Consider the following 21171-nt stretch of genomic DNA (forward strand, 5'->3'; position numbering starts at 1 on the left):
TGTAGACAAATTTACCTCTTGTCATTTATGCCTCTGCTCTTTTTACCTCTGCCATTATTACCTCTGCCTTTTTTACCTCTGACATTTTTACCTCTGCCATTTTTACTTCTGCCATTTTTACCTCTGCCATTTTTACCTCTGCCATTTTTACCTCTGCCATTAATACCTCTGCCATTTTTACCTGGCACCCAGTAAAGCCGCTTTACCTTTTCCTTTTGAATAAACCCTCCCCCCCCCAAAAAAAAAAAAAACATAGAAGGCATTGTTTTATATCGCATAAAATAAGTTCGTGTACATGAGGTGGCCTGTCAAAGTTGCTCAACCCTTTTTTTTGTTTTGACAATATATATTTAGAATATCGTCTACATGAAGCCCTCATCTGGAAAAGGGCAGCACCCCCTGGAATTCCGGCAGTTGTGACAAAACCGAAAAAAAAACGTTACCAAAATAACCTTCATTTTGTAGTGCAATCCTTTTTGTTTATTTGCTTGTTAAATTTCCTGGGACCAAAATTTTACATTGAACCTTTTTTTGCATTTCAAATTTACATCAAGAAATTTAAAGGGGAATCCAGCCTTGGCCATAAAGTGTTGTGTTGGGAAGGAGAAAAATAAATTAAACAGAATGGTGAAAGTTTGAAAGAAATCGCACAAGCAATAAGAAAATTATAGGAGCGTTGTGGCCCAGTGGATTAGTCTCCGGACTTTGAAACAGAAGGTCATGGGTTCGAATCCCAACCATGGCGTAATTTCCTTCAGCAAGAAATTGATCCACAATGTGCTGCACTCAACCCAGGTGAGGTAAATGGGTACCTGGCAGGAATTTATTCCTTGAAACGCAGCGCGCGTAACAGCTGCACTGCTAAAGCCAGGGTAATTATGCTGCATATACTGTAGAGCGCTTAGAGACTTCTGACAAAGTAAGTATTAAGCGCTATATAAGCAAGTATAATTATTATAATTATTATTATAGCTGCTTTAAAATTGAGATCACTAATACTATGTAGATTTCAAATTGGCAACTGATTAAGTAAATTATGACAAGGGGCAAGGACAACTTTCCCATAGGCCATGTACTTTATTATGAGGGATTTGTGGTTTTCTCCTAAGTACCCATTCCCCTGGGGCAGTAATCTAAATATAATCCATGTAGTATAATTTGTTATGTCCTCATGAAAGAAAAATATAATTTGAAATAAAACTTTTGGGAAAAATGACATTTTAGCCACAATATGTATTGGAGTACATGGAATGGTAGTCCTTGCCTTACATCACTATGACATCCCATATGCGGCCAATTTGAAGTCTCCATGGGTATAGTGATTACCATTATTTACAACTTTTAAAAAGTCATAACTTTCTTGTTGTTTGTCCAATCTTGTTCAAACTTTCACCTATCAACTTGTTTGATTATTCTTTTCCAAATGAAAACAAGTTTTTATTTGGGTTGGATTCCCCTTTAACAAGGAAATAAACTAAAAGGATATTTTGGTAACGTTTCTTTTTTTTCGTTTTGTCACATCTGCCAGGGGGTGATGTATATGGAGAATAATACACGCAGCACACCAACACCCCCCCCCCCCGAAAATCTTCCGGGTGCTTCAGCCCCCGCTTCCCAGTGCTAGGGCCTGTAATGTAGATGCTGTCTTTAATAAGTGCCCTTTTCAAGAATGAGGGCTTCATTTAGACGATATTCTAAATATGTATTGTCAAAACAAAATAAAGGGTTGGGCAACTTCGACAGGCCACCGTCATAATGGTCATATACACAAACTTATTTTATGCGATATTAAACAATGCCTTCTATGTTTTTTTTCCAAGAGGAGAACGTAAAGCAGCTTTACTGTGCAGTATATAGAAATGCATCTTTCTTCCGATTGGGCTCTAAAAATATTTAAATTCAACATAGAGTGGAATCAATAAAGGGCTTTGAGTAGTTTAGAGCTTACGTGTGGCCTTTCTTCAATGTACCACAGCTCCTCTACATATCAATTGTAGAGTATTTTCTCCTCAATCTATTCCAAGATATCAATAAAAACAAAAGTAATCTTTTAAGAGTTCTAAAGACAATTAACTATTTTTGAATACATAAAACCAAAAGGGGAAAGGGTATCCTAGGCATGCTTCTGTTGGGTTATAGCCTTTACTGTGCTAGAGCATTATTACAAACTGCAGAACAATAATAATAATTATAATAATAATAATAGTAATAATAGTAATAATAATATTAATAATAATAATAATCATTATAATAATAATAATGATAATAATAATATTGATAAAATATAGACATAAAAAGTTGCTTTATTATACCATTAAACGCAAGTTGCGTTGCCGATGGCTTTAAAACACGATATTTTTTTATTTAGTGTCAAAATAAGGAGAAGGGATGGGGTAAATTCGGAGGGCTCCCGTGGGCGTAGGCTTAAATAAACAGCAAAACTTTCTTCAGGAAACATGTTGACTGGTGTCTCATACATCTGTCTTTTCCAAGTCGATAATGCAAGTCAAACTGGTTTTGTAAAGTAGCGGGAATGCCGGGGGAATGCAGTTTTGCCACTTCGGGGTCTCCAAAAGATATAGATTTTTATAAAGTTAAAATATGGATTGAGGTGGGGTACATTCGTCATGATTCATGTGCCAGAGCTTCATTAAAGCAGCAACATGCAAAGCAATGTCTCCTTAAAATTTTCCAAGAGAAACAAATTAGAAACAAATAAAACAAATGGTGATACCGAAATGCATTTTGCCCGTATATATCATAGATTACGGTGTGGCAGACACACCAACAAAAGCAATACGAGAAGCCGATGGAAGCTATTGTATTGAGATTGTGTTATTTTAAATGACATACCATTGATCGCTTTATTGTCGGATTCGTGAGTGTGACTGTGACATAGAGGTTGTTTGGTCTCGTTTTAGCGCAATATCACATCATACATTTTGACATATTTGCCCTCTTTCTAAGCAAATTATGACACTAATACTGTCATGAAGCATATCGATGTTTGCGCTAATATATTCTCTTTCATGTAGAATGTTGACATTGTGTTTTTAATTGCTGTTATTTATAAAACAGTTGAGGATTCATGAAAAAGTACTCTGTTTTGAATTATAATTTGCCTAATTTATGCAAATTAGGTAATAATAAACAAGGATATCTCAATCATTTTATGACAATTTTCTTCCCTTTCTTAGTTTTCCGAAGTCTTTATTTCCAATTTTAGGGCAGTTCTGGTTGAATGTATATTCTTAAATACTTGTTTTCACTATATCGACATAATATGCAAATTTATGCAAATTAGGTGCTTATTTGCATAGATACAGCTTGTCTCTTTGGATGAATCTTTTTCTTTTGACTCAAGGAACATTTGTGCCAAGTGGGACATTTGTACTAAAAAATGCAGCGTTCACCCCTTTTTTTGCAGTTAACAAGTCTACTAAGAGACACATGCTGATGAAATTTCAATTGATTGTCGACTGTTACCCCAAGATTCTTTTCAGCAGCTACTGACTTCACTTCTTGTTCCAGCATATAAAATTTTGCTTCTGGATTATTCATTCCGATGTGTAGAACTTTACATTTACTGCTATTGAACGGTAACTGCCATTTCTCTGACCATAATTGTATTCTATCCAGGTCCTCTTGCAGATCTTTGATCTCTGATAAGTCACTCACTATATTGTTCTTGTGTTGAGAAATCTTTGAAAACTAAGACAGCCCCTGTAAACTGGGACGATCCCAATTTTCTGATCAGCGCCTCTACTGGTCTCAGCTGATAGTACTTTCTCACTACTGAACTTTCTGAAGTTACCGGTAGGGCTGTAGACTGCGAATCGCCAGCATGCTGCTTTCATGTGGGTCAGAGTCCCGGGGGGGGGGGGCACTTCCATTCACGAGTGGATACCATGCGCGACCATGGGGTCTCGAAAAGCACCCTAAACACGTAATTTCCATATTCTGAAAATGCACCCCTTAACAAGTATTGGCGTGTGAAACCCTACCCTTAACAAGTATTGGAAACAAAAGGATACTCTTGGCAAATATTCCCTGAAATGAACCCCTAAACAAGTACAGGAATGTTTTATTTTTACGGGTCCTTCGGTCGTCGGCTTTACCTTATTTGGTTTAGTACGACCCCACCTTCTACACCTCGGACAAATCGGACCCTAAACACGAAGTGTTGGGGCAAAAAGGACATCCTTTATAAAACATTTTAATTTTGTTGTATCATCCTTGCAAATTCGACCCTAAACACGTAATTTTCCTAGCGAAATAGATACCCTTTTTTCATTATTTTTGTGTTTTTGACACCCTTATCACGTTACGTACGTAACGTGTCGTATCGTGAAAAAGACATCCTTTTTACGTGTTTTTTTGGTCGCGCATGGTATCCACTCGTCAATGTAAGTGGCCCCTCCGGGGTCAGAGTGCTGCTCTGAAACTTTCTACAGATATTTTGTTCTTTATAGAGTAGGATCCAATAAATTCCAAGCTCTGGTTGTCCTTGGAAAGAATTTGTTGAAAAGCAACTCCAGTGACAATGATGATAATGAGAGCTTCTATCACTAATCAAGAATGAGTTAGGGAAACTCTTCAACTCCTTAAATGCTAACCCGAGACAAAAAATATTGTCATTTCATGTTGAGATACATTACAAGGAATAAAAACACAAACTTGCCATATTGAAATTACAAAAAAAGGTATTTTTTACCCATGTATAGCCCACTTCTAATATTAAAGAGAAATTCCAGTATTTGCAGTAAACACTGATTTCATGAGAAAGTCTGTAAAACAAGGCTTAATTGTCAGTATATCATCGAGGATCTAGATCTGGTACAGTTAAATAAACTGAACTTTGTGAAATCTTGAAATCTACGCTGAAAAATGTTCACACTGAAGATCACCAACACAGATAGGCACACGTGGGACAGTGTATTGTTATTGCTAAAATAAAGACCCGACGGAAGTGACCGAATCCGCGCTTATTTTGCTTATTTCTCAGCAATTACACAATTTCTTCCAGAATCCTTTGGCACATATTTTTTATTCATACAAACAGACACTTAGGTGGTCATTATATTAGATTCTGTAAAAAGTCATTTTTAGATCGTTACCAAAACTGGAATTTATCTTTAAATGCAGATGATGTATATTCTGTAAATGATTTATTTTGAAATGTACTTTGATAATTTGTGGAGTATATGAATAAATAAATAAAATTTCAGAATTTGGCAGTTCAATGATCATTTTTATATTGAGCTGATCTTTCTTCAAAATGGGTATATTTGACTCTCTCATTGTAATTTTGTCTATATTATGTTGTTGTGATATAGAATAAACTATTATTCCAAGAAGAAAAAAAATAACAATACAAATGATAGAAAATACACTATGAGAAAAATCAGCCGCAGTCTTGCGGACCCTCGGCCTCTTGAACCCTCGAACCCTTGGACCCGTCCAGTTTTACAGTCTATCAGTGTAGATATTATCCACTCACACGTATTGCAATCATATTATTGGTATATTAGCAAAAATGTGTCTGTAGATCTACTGCTCGGTCTTGTGTAATATACATAACAGCACAAGTATTTTAATACACTCTCCTCTTATTTCTTCCAGAATTTGTGTGGGTAGACCTATTGAATGAGAATGGAAATGGAAAAGAAAGATAGAAGGTAAGTATGAGTTGAGGTAAAAAAGAACGCAGAGAGTTAGAGCGTAAGTATGCTCGATCTGTAAATGAAAATCATAAGATCAGTATGCTCGATCTGTAATGAAAATCATATGATCATAAGTCAGAAAAAATTGGAACCAGTGGGATTCGAACCTGCCATCTACTGCTTTCCGGGCAGCGACTCAACCACCAGGCTATTCTGGTTCACGGCTAAGCCACGATGAATTGGAATTCAAATACCCTCGATCCTCTTCTTTCTGACTCATTAATATTCAAATACCGTCCGCCGTGGACAATAGATAGTAAATTAAATTTTTTCTGACTTATGATCATATGATTTTCATTACAGATCGAGCATACTGATCTTATGATTTTCATTTACAGATCGAGCATACTGATCTTAAACAAATAGGAGTAATGCCGAAAGTTTGTTAACAAATGTAGGAATTAATTCCTCAAAAAAGCTGTGTGCACCTGAAAAGGTAGCCTAGCTTAGCCGGGTAATTATAATAGCAGTGCCCGCTGGGAGAACAGTTTTCATAACTGAAGTGGCTACCATGGGTAAATATACCGTTATTATTATTATTATTATTATTATGTTGTAGTGAATGCCAGTAATTGTTTTTATTGTTGACTATATTTACATGAATGTACTGTTCTGGTGACAAACATGGGGTGTGGATTTAATTGGCTGTTTTTTTTGTCTCATCGACTAGAGGTGAAGGTAAAACTATAAAGGGATCCGAATGGAGTCTGCATGTTGTCTGTCTGTCATTCGTCTATTGCAACATAATTTTTTTTTTCAGTTCTGTCACTGAAGAAGAATTTTTGAGATTGGCCCAGCTCATCCCACCGAGGTACTATTCAGATTTAGGCATACATTTGGGAATCTCATCTGCTGAACTTGATCATATCATTGTCCAACATTCATTGGATTACAAGGATGCATTGATGACAATGTTCACACGGTGGAGAGATGGACAGCATCCAGATGAAGACATCAGAGCTCTTCTTGCAGAAGGATTAGAAAAGAGTGACTTAGGGGGATTGTCCAAAGAACTTCTAGCTGGGAATCTAATCCAGAAAACAACAGGTAAGATAATGATAATATCTAATAGACAACATGAATATACATTGGTAAATTACATTTGTTCATGTCTTTAGTTTTAAAAATGAAAAATATTTTAATTATCAGGGATCAGTATGGTAATTGGTTTGCTTGCAAAATGTGCATAAAATGCCTTCTTGAATGAAGGACATTCATAAGGATTTCCAATACTATTACAATTGGTCATTTTCAAACGTGTGTGACACGGCAATCAGAGAGGGTTAAGGGCTCATATCTTTAATCTTAAAGGTTATTAATCAATCATGACTACTATATTATATACAATGTAGGACTGGCATGGGCCACTACCAGTTTGATTTGAATTGTACAATTTGTTTAGTAGATATGATTGAAAAATGGTGCGTGAGTGACACAACAAATTTTGGACATGGGTTTCTGACTATTATCACTTATGATTGGATTCATGCCCAAGTAGCTGTCCAGGAGTACTGTGAGTACCAGTAAAATGGACATAAATAGTGTACCTATGTAACACATTTAGCCAAAATCAATCAAACCTTTGCTATGGAAAAAATATGGAAAATGGTACCCTCCTGCATACCAAAAGGTGAGTGACACGACAAGTGCAAAAATATCTCAACTATGAAAGTATTTTTGGCATGATGTACAAAACTAAAATACCATCAACCAACAAACAAGAGCTTAATTACATTACAACTGTCCTCTTCAAAGTTGATAATATGTCATCCTGATAGTTTATTCTTGGTTTATGGTCATATTTGCCCATCAACTCACATTCCCTATACCATAGTGCATCATTGTCACACTCTGGCTTCTACCACTCTCCTCTTTGAAGGAGGAGGCACTTGAAGGATGTGTTATGTGAACTTGGTATTGATTGAAATCAACTTCAACATTCTTTTAGCGGCTTGATGTCATTCATAACTTTCTCCCTTTCTGGGTATGACAGTTTAAAGGTTTGTAACTCAACATCCACAAGTGAGGAAATAATTTTTTCTTATAAGAAAGGGGTATTCTCCATAGTCACAGCATGGTCTGGTAGCCAATGATGTCATGTATAACATGTCATAATCCAAATTTTAATGTAAATAAATTATGCATTTTTTACCCAAGGTGTGCTTCTCCTCCATTTTGAAAGTGAGGACCTTTTTTCTAGTTTTTTTTTTTGCTTTTTGCTTGTCCAATATTCATCTGGAAAGTGTATTGTAAAATCCTGGCCCAGCCCCTTTTTGATATATTACCATCTTTATGTCTTGTATTTCTTTCTTTTAAATGCTAAAGATGTCAGACAAACAACTGCAACAACTTCAAGAGCATCAACTTCAACAGGAGCAGCAGACATGTCAGTACCACCACAGTATGTAAACAAATCAATATTAGTTTGTTTACAAATTATTGGGGATGTGACCAGATCGTTTGTATCTTTGAAGATTTCTCTGTCTTTAGTCTGCTAGAAAATAATGGATTAAGAAAATATAAACCTATATTGATCATCGGATATCATACTCTTGAATATAAAGAAATTAGGGTTGTGTGTATTTTTTATATAAAAAAATAAGTGGTTTTCTCTGGGAAAGGTCATTTACTATAAAACAATCAAAGACACACTCTATAAAGTATTATAGAATATTAGTTTTCAGATGTGCTGCTACTTTGGTTAACAGTGTATGCAGCACTGTACCAAAAATTCTCTTCCACATGTTCTAGTCTATTAATCCTGCCATGTAGGCCCTCTTTGTTCCCCATTTGTTTTGATAAATTGTGAAGATAGTGATGAAGGATGCATGTCATGCTTGAAAAATGTTTTTCTGACCTTTGGTCAGGTGCTATATGCATACATGTATTGCCAGTACTTAGTTAAACTAATGTGATTATTATAAACATTTTTTTTAGAAGGGATTTTGTTAGACTTTGTGTCACTTTAGAGGGGATGAAACGTTTTCTTCCATAAAGTTGATAAATAATAATGAGAAAATTGAGGGACCGGGACTCGTCCCCCTTCCCATGGTATCACCACCCAGAGAAAAGAAAAAAAATACATTTCAAATTGTATTATGGCTAAAGAGTCATGATGTAATACAATGCTGCCTGACAGTTTACCTCCAAGTGAAGTAAACTGGACAGTATTTGGAATACCTGTAGGTGATTATATTCATACTTGATGCTGAATAATGCTATACAATAATATAAGCTCTCTCGCTATTTTTCATTCATTTTACAGTACCGTCAGTGAGGAAGAACTTTTGATGTTGTCAATGGAAATTGGACCTACTTACTACAAGAGGGTTGGCGTTAACCTGAATATCTCGTTTGTAACTCTTGATAAAATAAAGAAAGACACACAAGATACTACTGATGCTTTGATGACAGTATTCACAAGATGGAGGGATAAACAGCTTCCAGACACGAACATCAGGGCTCATCTTGCGGAGGCTTTACAAAAGAGTGGTCTAGTGTTGCTTTCTCAGAAACTGATTACTGGAAATCTATTAGGGACAGGTGAGAATGAAAAAAAAAAAAAACTTATTTTAACTTCCTGCAAGGAATCACTCCACCCTGTCATTGTTTTTCTTGGGAATAATTATAGAAAAATTCTTGTTCAGATAGTTTGTTGTTGGTAGAGCTACTAATCTAACAAGAAGGGTCTTATGTGAGCTGTTGTTTATGTGAATTTGTATGTAATGGCATCTATGGTGATCATCTTGGTGTAACCTATTAGATAATAGTGTTCAGCATTTCAAACAGGTTTTTTGTCTCACCTGCATAGCAGAGTGAGGCTACAGTGTGTATGCCATATCAAAACAAGTTTACACTTATAAATAATCCTGTAAAATTATATATTTTGTAATATCCTGAAGCTTTTTCCACATTTAAACATTGGTACAGATTTTTTCAAGCAAGTGATGATATAACTAAAAAAATATTATGCTTGAGTGAGCACCACTTACTTGTGAAAAGTTGGTGAAAAATGATCTGCGCAGGACTTGGAGATAGTTACATGAATAAAAGTAGACAATAATCATGAAGAACACATAAACTTTAGCGAGGAAGATTGATTTGAAGATATCTTTTGCCTTTTTAACTTGTTTTCTTGCCCAAAACATTTCACAGTGCACCATTGCCCCCCCCCCTCCCTACACACCAAGGCTATCTTGATGATATCTGTTTTACACGGAGCTGTGATTCTCATGAAATGGCTAAGGCTTGCTTTTCTTTCTGGTAATCATTGTCAAGCTTGGGAAAAATGTGGAGAAACAAGAACTAAATGAAATTTGAAATTTAAATCCACTGAAATTGATAAAAACTTTAGTGAAAAAATGTTGGAGATGGTCTGAAATAAACTACATCAAATCTTAACTAAAGGTTAATTTTTTTAAATGACAGCATAACTTGGAAAGTATATAGACCTTAATGTAGTTCTTGAACCTTGGACATAAGAGTAATCAGTAGCACTGAACATCCTGTATGAGTTTCAAGTCACATGACCAAGATCAGAGGTCATTTAACCCTAAATCTCCTGGGGTATTTTGATTCTTGTCATTCGGGGGGGGGGGGGGGGGCATTATGGCCCCCCTTAAGATGTCAGCCGCGGATCGCGCGATCACAACGAAAACTTGCATGATGGTAGAGAATGACGTAATCTACGCAGTTGCATTGGTAAATTTCACTGAATTCATATATTTTTATTTTATATGAATTAATTATGCTAATTTATTCATGAAATCACACTTTTTGCTCTGATTCACTAAATAAATCTCCTAGAATGCTATTTTTTGGTGAAAATATTCTTTATAGCATTCCTAACAATTGTGAATGGAATGAAGAAAATTCTGGTACCAAGACCGATTTCTTATGTATTTTATTGTTTTTTTAATATTTTATGTATTTCTTTGTTTTTTACTTTTTGTTTTTGTATTAAGTTTAATCAGTAAAAGTACATTTACAAATTTTGGTTAATACACAATCTGCATTGGATTTGTACATGAAATCACGTTTATGAGCACTTTGGGGTCTGACATGCACTTACATAATGTTGTGTAATGTCGTAACCTCGTACCCGGGTGTCACAAATTTGGTCTCAAAATTTGCGCAACTTGAAAGTAAAAAGTCAGCGAGCGGTGAGGTCAAAAAAATTTGCGCAGCAGATATATCGCGAAAATTGTCGAGGGGGGCCATTATGGCCCCCCTGGAAATTTAGGGTTAAGGTCAATGACCTTTGGCCATGTTAGGGTTACATGTACTTGTTGAATTACCATCATAACTCTGAAAGTGTGTGGATCTAGTTCGTAATACTTGGACATAAGAGTAATCAAGTATCACTGGGGACAAGACTAATTTACCGTTCAGACTCTATAAATAGCCAATTAGCACTTGCTATTTCGTGCCAGTCTGCCTACGCACCCTTTGTATTCTTTTGTTGTATTCACTTCCATTTGTTTGTGCGTCATACTCTGAAGAGTGCACAATGAAAATCCTAAGTATAATGACTCTTCTTCTCGCAAAATTTTGGACTACTAAATGTCAATTAGGAATTTAATAATTAAAGCATAATGATTTGAAAATTCATTATGTAAAAAATAAATTACTGTTGTCAATAAAAACAAAAATAATCACTCATTAACAAGAAGCAGTTTTCGCTCAAAGCATATAATATTTGTACAGACTACAAAATCATGTTAAAGAGCAACTTTGAGTCTGACATCCACTGACGCAATATTGGGCAATTTCATGACCGTATACCCGGGCATCAAAACTTCCTCTCAAAAGTTGTTCAGATTTGACAGAAGATAGTCATGAAATGACTCCCGATCACCCTCAAACGTTTCATATTTATTTTAAAAAAATATCGAGGCCACTATGCACCCCCCCTTTAGACTAAATATTGTGGAATTGTCATGGTGCAGAGTTTCAGACTAATATTTTGTATGCTTGATTATTTTTTGCAATTTGTTCTACCTGAAAACCAGAGTATTCCCCTTATTTGAACTCCAATATATTAAAAAACTAGAAGAAATATTTCTTTAATAATTAGGATGTACTTAATTAGTGTCACAAATTTGGATCTAATTTGATGATTCCTTGTAGAATGATTTTATTGAGTTTTTATCCTCTTTTTGTCACCTTTCACAATTGTGTGAGAGGAAGTGTGTTTCAATACAATTGTCAACTTTAATCCTCATTTTCTCAAAAGTAATATTTTATGATAGTGAATGTTCTTCTCTTTGTAATGAGGGTTAGGTTCATCCATTTAAAGCTGAGTATCTCCTCTCTCAGTAGGAATAAGTACCTGACAATTAATTTCTGGCAATTTATATGGGTAGGTTTTGTCATGCCTGGTAACATACATATGTAATATGTATAGAATATCAAATGCAGAAATTGTCTACCGGTACTCACTGAAGAGTTCTTGATAATTTCAGTCATTTTGGTAAAAAAATAAATAAAATTTAAAAGCAATTGACCTTGAACGATCAACAGTAGCAAAGTTATTGTGTTCATGTAAATATACGCTTCTTATAACCCTCCTTAATTCATTCATAGGTGCATCAATGCCAGCATCACAGACCCAACCACTCACTCCTGACCTGGTTGAAAGATGTAGAAAGGAGCTTCAATCCCATTACAGAAGATATTTCTGTAAGATAAGAGCTGATAGTCTTAATCCACGTTCCCTTGCGCCGTGTAAAGACATATATACACACCTTGTTTTGGAAGAAGAAGATTATCGCAATAAGAAGCGATCACTCGAATATAAGGACCTCTTCAAACTTAAAATTAATGGAGAGTTTCCAAATCGGATCATCATTCAGGGAGAAGCAGGGGCTGGAAAGACGACACTCTGCGCAAAGATTGCATGGGACTGGATAGACGGTAGTCCTGATGTTCCTAAGTTTGTATGGGTACTTGTAATCCCTCTTCGTGAAGTCAAGCGATGTACAATTGGTCAGATAGTCAAGTCTTATCTCTCAAAGGACAACCCAGCAACAGCCTGTCAGATCACCGAGTACATCCGTTCAAATCCAGAAAAGGTATTCATTGCCTGTGATGGATTAGATGAGTTTAGTGGCAAGGTTGTACAGCACTCTGAAACCAAACAAGAATTAGAAGGTGCTCAGCCTGAGCCTGATGGTCAACCAGATGCAAGAGCAACATCAAAGCGACCAAAGTTAATGGGGCATATGTCCACACGTACACCAATTGCCCCATTGATGCCAAGAGGCAGCATCTCAGATGCAAGTGAAAGCACTACTGAAGAAGATGATATCTCTCTAGTACATATCCTTCGTTCAGATGAACTCAGCAATTGCCCAGTGATGGTGACCAGTCGTCCATGGAAGGCCAATGAGATAAAGTGGGATCTCAATCTAATGAAACTGTATGCTTTCATTCATGTGGAAGGCTTTAGTAAGAAGAATGTGGAGGTTTACATTCACAAGTACTTTAAAGACAATACAGTCACAGCAGATCAGCTTATTCAAATGATCAAAGGGAATAACATCATATCAGAGTATATGGCACCCTATCCTATCTATATATCTATGCTCTGTCTTATGTGGAGAGGACTTGATGACAAAAAGAAAGAATTGTTTAAAACCATTCGAACATTCTCTCAATTATTTCATGAGATGTTTGAATTCTTAAACATGCATTATGTCCAAAAAGAGATACAAGATCTAAGGAGTCCATCATTTAATGACCATCGCTCTAAAATTGAAAAACTCATGGAACCCGTTGCCAAATTGGCATTTGCTGGACTGCAATGGAACAACCTTATTTTCAATGAAGAAGATCTTGAACAGTACTCAGACTCTGTGAAAATAGCATGCAAAGTAGGAGTGTTGTCACAGGAGAATAAGCTCTCATCCATTCATGATAAGAGCAGACCGTTCCTGCAGTCAACATTCTTCTTTCCTCATAAACTATTCCAGGAGTATATGGCTGCAGTCTATCTTGCTTCTCTCTATGATTCAGATCGCAATGAATTTAACAGGCTGATTGAGGAAGTAGTGCTCTTTAGGAAGGAAGAGTTTAGGTATCTCCTGTACTTCACTGTGTCTCAGAACAAAAACATTGCCAATTATATCACCACGTGTCTGCTACAACAGTACACCCAAAGCCAAGATAAGGAGGAGATGAATTTCTTGGTTGATGTAACCTTTGAGAGTCAGGATGAAGATACCAACGCCATGCTTCGGAATTCAGTGTCATCTCTGTCCATCCGTGTTGAAGACGCACACACTATAGCTGGTTATGCATCCACTGGGATATATTCAAAGGCGGTAAGTTGGATACAAAGGAAAAGTACCCTGAGTTCATGCATGTTTCTATTTTTTAATTACAGTAGCACACCTTCAGGAGTATAGCTGAAACTCATCAGATAGATCTTAATAGTCTTGAAACGGATTTATACATAAAGACAAAAACCTTAAACCATTCAAACATCCATCTTTCAGTTTGTTTTTCATTTACTGAGTAAAATATCAGTAGTACATACATGTATGAAGATATTGAAATCTTGAATTGGACTGAAACATTGTCCATCTTATGTATGCATATTATGATAATTATTATACCGGGCGAGTTCAATAAAAACTTAACATCTCGAATCCCCAATTTATGGAAAAATGTATCATGAACACAATTATTAAAAATGGCATGAAAGAGTATGTTCTTCCAAATAATTTGATACAATATCTATGGGGTATGTGTTAACGCTTGTATGATCAGTACAGTAGGTATTCTTTGCACTGATATAATTTTTGCTTTTTGCGCCAAAATAAAGCATTACTGCAATGAATGAATCCAGATGTCAGTGATGTCATAATCCTACAAGGGTTGCATTAAAATCATTTTAAAAACATGTTTTCAATAATTTACATTATAATTGTTTAATAAACACTGTTTAGTATCAATTTTCAAGTTAATTTATTACGTCAAACCCCCGTTTGGAGAAAGACCGCAGTTCAGATTGCAAACTGCGGTTCTATACCCCATTTTGCGTTTGTAAATCCCAAAATCATTTCCAAGCCCAGGGGGCTGTTTCATAAAGCTGGTCGTAAGTTAAGAGCGACTTTAAGAACGACTGGTGATCCTTTCTCGCGCGCTAAATCATCGCCAATGGTGTGTACCATTTACCGCAATACAGGATCACCAGTCGCTCTTTATTTACGAACAGCTTTATGAAACACCTGCCTGATCAACCCCGCTAGGCCAGGTAATCCCCGCTGTCTCAATTTTACCTCCACAGGCCAGATTATGAGCGTTGAGCCAAGGACGAAATGATAAACAACAGCTGTGCTATTACGTAAGACTTCTCTGCCTGTAGTAGGACCTTAGGAATGAAATTATTGTATTTGATATTTAATCATGTTTTCAAAGGTATATTGTATTCAGAAATCCAATGTTGGTCCATTTTCAATTTCGAACGAAGAAAATCGACCTCGAAATAAGGAAAGTAAGCGAATAAAAGTATTGGCATGCTTTGCAGGGACCGCGCTCAGCGCTGCGCATTCATCCCATCGTGTGTGGCCCCCTGCTGTGACTGTATATGCCGGGCTGTTGTGTTATCTTTGGACCAAGGTCAAGAAACAGGTGTTTTGATACTTAAATTGCTTGCTTGGGGCAGTTATGGTTTGTCGTACTTGGAGAAGAGAATTGATTGAGGGAAACTGGGGTATAGTGTTCTCAAACGGAGGTTTTCGTTATGTTTTATTGACAAGGGATTCACAAATATGTTTGCTAACTCATGTAGGATTATGGCATCATAAAAATCTGGATTCATTCATTGCAGTCATGCCTTACTTTGGTGCAAATCAAAATTTACATCACTGCAAAGAATTATCCAAGTGCGACGACATACCACATAAATATGGTATCAAATTATTTGTGAGAAGATACTTTTTCCAGCTGTATTTCATGATTATGCGTTCATGCATGGCCGTATGCAGCTTTTGGATACCTAGGCATTGATAGTTTGTAAACATTATTGTGTAAGGGTGGTCCTTTTCAACACATTCCAAGTTTGCATTCATGCAGCACTGCTACCACTTTTTATATTCTGCACTGCCTAGCATATCAACCCCTTTGATCATTCAGATTCTGATCAGGGAATTTCCTGAGCTGACCAGAAAATCTCCAAGATCTAACCAACTCATCAAATTGTAACATCGCGCATGTTTGGAAGGGCAAAAACAGTACTTTACAGTAACAATTCATTTTAAGTTTGATAAGGGGATATGCACAATGATAGAGACAACAAGTCAGGTCTGTTTCATGCTCAATTCTAACTATATTGCATTCTTGACGTCATTCCTATTTATTAACTTAATGAGCTAAAGTTAATTCACTGGACCTTTTTGAATTAAAAAAGAAGAATATTTCCACAAGTAATGCAAAGTACACTCGTGGTTTGCCCTTCACTGTTCAGCTTATTGTACTTAAATGTATCCATCATTCATATTTTCTATCAAGTCGATGCACTGATCCCCTATCAAAAATGAAAAAAAAATCATTTTGGTTGTTTTATACCCTTCTGATCATGATCATGTTAAATAATGAGCCCTGATAGATCACAGAAATATCCCTGCTCAGATCCTGGATGGTTAAATGAGGGTTATCATGCTAATGCAGAAATACAACAGTGTTGCAAACTTGGAATGGGCTGAAATGCACTACTAATATGTAACAGGATGTATTCAAAACCATTGAAGCGAGACCAATGAAATTTTCATAGAAGTTAGATTATTTTTACATTTGTTTGAGAATACTAACAAATTTTAAATAAATTCACCCCTATGTCAGAGGGAATTTTTTTGTGGGGATGCGCTGTATAGTTATATTGCCTGAGTTTCGGGTCACATAGGGTCAACATACTTTGGCCATGTTGTAAGAAATTCTGTAAGAAATAAAACTACTTATGTTACTGAATATGTTAATGAATACAATATTGATGTTATGTGCATTACAGAAACCTGGTTAAGTAATCAGGATAATGTAGTGATTGGAGAGTGCACTCCTATAGGATATACTTTCATTAACTCTCCTAGAGACGCAAGTAATCGTGGAGGAGGGATTGGAGTCCTGTATAAAAGCATGCTCAAATTAAAGATTAAGAAAATAGATTTTAGGTTTTCCACATTTGAACATGCTCATATTACCGACTTGTCAAGTTCTATCCATTTTTTCATTATCTATAGACCACCCCCTTCTTCAGCAAATAGACTCACAAGTTCTGACTTCTTGAAGGAATTTGATGAATATGTATGTGAAATATCACTATGTCCAGGAAAATTGGTGTTATTAGGTGATTTCAATGTCCATTGGGAGGACATGAATAAAAATGATGTGCTTCACATGAGGAACACCATCTCTTCGGCTGGGTTCATTCAGCATGTCCAAGGCCCAACCCACAATCTTGGTCATACTTTAGATCTAGTTTTTACCAGAGATGATTCAGTTATCTTACAGTGTCACACATTTGACACTTGTATTTCTGATCATTATATGATTAATTTTTTACTGGCTCATCAGAAATCAGACCCAGTCTCTGTTACTTCTTCCTTACGTAATTACCGCAAGATTGATAAAGCTCAATTCAGTAATGCTTTACTTGATTTAGTTTCATCTCAGCCAGAAGATTTAGATAATGTGTCTCTTTTTGACTGGTATGTTTCCGGTGTCACTAGGGTATTGGATACCTGTGCACCATCTTCAACCAAGTCCCGCCCTCTGAAGCGACGTAGACCCTGGTTTAATCAGTCTGTACTTGTTGCTCGCCAGCACCGACGTAAAGCAGAACGTAAATGGCGTAAAACACGACTGGACTCAGATCGCACATTGTTCATAGAAGCTAATAGAAATGTATGCCAAATCATTGATACCGCTAAAGAAGATTTCTTGAAAGATACGTTAGGTTGGTGTTCTGTCAAGGAGGTATATCAGATCATTCATTCACTTTTAAACAAGAAGTCGAATCAACTTCCCTTATATGAATCTGCAGCCAGATTAGCTCATCAATTCTCTTCGTTTTTTGTCAACAAGATAAAGAGAATAAGAGCTGAACTTGATGCATGTACTGTACCTGTTAACATTCAGTTTATTGATATTGAAAACCAAACTATTCCACTTTTCACAGAATTTCAGGTGCTTTCTCAGTCAAATGTATCCAGAATAATTATGTCTTCTGCTACTAAATCCTCTCGTCTTGACCCCATTCCTACATGGATTTTGAAAGAAAACATCGTCCATTTGTTACCATTGCTCACAAATGTAATCAATCAATCTCTTTCCACAGGTATTTTCAAGCACATTCAGCAATCATCAAACCTTTTTTGAAGAAATCAGGGATGGATGTAAACGATATCAGTAATTATAGACCGGTCTCAAACTTATCATTTCTAGGTAAACTCATCGAGAAGGCGGCATGTACTCAATTAACTAATCATATTGAATCTAATAATATTCTTGATCCTCTCCAATCTGCCTATAGGCCAGGTCACAGCACCGAGTCTGCTCTGATCAAAGTAAAAAATGACATCATGTTTTCTCTCGACTCTAATAATGTAGTTTTCATGGTGCTGTTAGATTTATCTGCCGCGTTTGATACAATAGATCATAACATTTTCATATCCCGGTTATTCAATAGAATAGGCATTAGGTCCACAGTCTTATCTTGGTTTCAATCATACCTGTCTGGATGGACTTCGCAAGTTGATATTGATGGCACATTGTCAAATCCCATAACTCTAGAATTTGGACTCCCTCAGGGGTCAATAGTCGGACCCATAGGCTACTCAATATATACTCTTCCAGTTGGTGATATCATCCGAAATCACTGTATCAATTATCATTTTTACGCTGATGACATACAATTATATGTTTCTTTTGATCTGAAGACTCCTGGAGCTCTCAATAATGCACTGGTTAAACTCCAGAATTGTATATCAGATATAAGACAGTGGATGGTAGTGAATAAACTAAAACTTAATGATAATAAAACTGAATTTTTTGTTGCGGCCTCTACTTATAACTTGCGCAATCTTCCAAATGTTCAACTTGATGTTGATGGTACACTCATTAGACCATCAGAAAAAATACGAACCTTGGTGTCATATTTGATTCCCGCATGTCAATGTCGTACCATATCTCTCATATCTGTAGCACAGTCACTTTTTATTTAAGGAACATTTCTAGAATCAGAAGGTTTATTGACCAGTCTGCCTGTCACAAGGCTGTTCGTTCATTGGTTCTGTCTCGTATTGATTATTGCAATGGGCTCCTTTCTACAATTTCCTCTAATCAATTAGTCCGTGTTCAACGACTACAAAATTAGGCAGCACGATTAATTTTACAGGTTTCCCGGGATCATCCTTCCCAACCACTCTTTAATTCTCTTCACTGGCTTCCTTTTAAACAGAGAATTACGTTCAAATTACTCTCGATTGTCTACAAAACATTGAATAAACAGGCTCCACAGTATTTAAGTAACTGCTTGAATCTGTATACACCAACTAGGGCTCTTAGATCAGCCAGTGATCACCTTCGCCTCACATATTCATTAACTCGTACATTAGCTGGTGACAGAACTTTTACGGTATCGGCTTCAAAATCCTGGAACAACCTGCCACTAATAATTAGACAGTCTCCATCATTAGCAATCTTCAAAAAGTCATTAAAAACTCACCTCTTTCGTACTTTGTAGTTTTTGAAATAGTACATCTTATTCATTGTAAGCGCTTTGGGCCTAATGGGAAAAGCGCAGTACAAATAATAAGTAATAATAATAATAATGTTGTCTCTTTTTTTGAGGAATTGTCATCATAACTTTAACAGTTTAGGGATCTAGTTCATGAAACTTAAACATAAGAGCAATCATGTATCCTTGAACCTCCTGTGCGAGTTTCAGGTCACATGACCAAAGGTCAAAGGTCATTTAGGGTCAACAAACTTTGGTAATGTTGGGGGTATTTGTGGAAATGTCATAAACTTTAGCAGTTTCAGTCAGTCCGCAAGCCCCTGTGTTAATGAGCAAATGAGCAAGATTTATCCAAGTCCTCTCGTGGCTGAATTCATGTCCCTGCAAAATCTCGTGAATTGTGAGACTTTCTTTCTCAAAGAATTTAACCACTTTCTCCTTGAGTAATATTGATTATTTTTGTACCATGGGCAAGAGTAAATGTTACCCTTTTATATTGGTCATTTCTTTGAATGAAATATTTGGTATAAATAAGTGAATTTTTTACCTGAAAAGATGCATCAAACAGAATTTTCTTCCTCTGTTTTCACTTGCAAATTGTGCAACATTTTGTGTTTTAGGCACCAACATTATTTATATCATCAGAAAGCTCATACTCTATACTTTCTTACAATGTCACTCTTAATATGTGGCATCTCTTAGATGGGTCAGCAGCCAGTTATTTCCATCAAGATGCAAGACGAGATTTCTGAAATTTCTGAGTAACATAAAATCCAGAGTTCTGATTGGCTGAATACTGTTTTCAAAACAAACAGGCGCGGGTAATTTGAAGAGATTACCACATGGTGAGTGTGACCTTGCAGAGGCCCAGTGTGGGAAACATTGGAATTTGCGTGGGTGGGTGGTCTCTATGACCAATCAGAGCGCAGTATTCTTGTTTCTGAGCTGCAAAATGTACTTGGCCTATAAAAAGCTGGCTGCTGACCCATCTAAAATATATCTTCTTATAAAAATTATATCATATTAAAGCTAAGATCTTCAGCTTTATCATGATTTAAAAATCATTTGTGCCCAAACAGAAATTAAGTGTGAAAACAACAACTTTTGTTGCATGAAAAAAATATTTTGTTTCATGTTTTAGATCAAAAGTTTTTCCTATATTACAACATTCTTTTAAAAATCCAAACACATGACCTAAAAGAATGATTCTTCTTCTTTACAAAGATACCAAAAACATAAAATTTGGTCAATATTTAGAGCAGCAATGGCCGAATAAAAAGAGGTGTTTTGGTTCGCACCAAGCTCATTAACTATGCAAAAACCCTCTTGTCATGAATATCACTTGGATAAAAGAAGCCACTTTTTCAGGGCTTGCGGACTGACTGGTTTATGTACATGTATCTAGTTCATGAAAGTTGGACATTATACAAATAATGCATGTAAACGCTTGCATGCAGGGCCAAATAATAAATGATGTGCGAGAAGAGTCAATGGATATACCGCACCGAGGTCTGCAGGACTGAGTTCGGTATATCCATTTGGCGAGTTGAGCACAGAGTTCATTATTTACATCCTCTATGCACAAGAATGTGTGCGTTGTTTGTTTTATACAACCCCCCCCCTCACCCATGTTACTGATTTGCCCTGAATGCTATATTTGATCAAAATTCTAGATAATTCTATATAATTCCAGAACTCGTACTATCCTGC

At 36.2% G+C, this 21171-nt stretch overlaps 1 protein-coding gene across 2 annotated transcripts in view; it reads left to right on the forward strand.

Moving 5' to 3' along the window:
* LOC129282529 (uncharacterized) overlaps nucleotides 1-21171 on the forward strand; it is a 74590-nt gene that overhangs the window by 29657 nt on the left and 23762 nt on the right. The window contains exons 3-7 of one of the 2 annotated variants that reach the window (XM_064115457.1): nucleotides 5623-5678; nucleotides 6484-6770; nucleotides 8049-8124; nucleotides 8989-9266; nucleotides 12309-14047. In XM_064115457.1, coding sequence (XP_063971527.1) covers nucleotides 5647-5678; nucleotides 6484-6770; nucleotides 8049-8124; nucleotides 8989-9266; nucleotides 12309-14047 — 2412 coding nt within the window. In that variant the 5' untranslated portion in view covers nucleotides 5623-5646. Of the gene's footprint in view, nucleotides 1-5614; nucleotides 5679-6483; nucleotides 6771-8048; nucleotides 8125-8988; nucleotides 9267-12308; nucleotides 14048-21171 lie in introns of those variants that run through there. The other variant, XM_064115458.1, reaches the window with a different exon arrangement.

The sequence above is a fragment of the Lytechinus pictus genome, unplaced genomic scaffold, assembly GCF_037042905.1.
Source record: "Lytechinus pictus isolate F3 Inbred unplaced genomic scaffold, Lp3.0 scaffold_61, whole genome shotgun sequence".
NCBI lineage: Eukaryota > Metazoa > Echinodermata > Echinoidea > Temnopleuroida > Toxopneustidae > Lytechinus > Lytechinus pictus.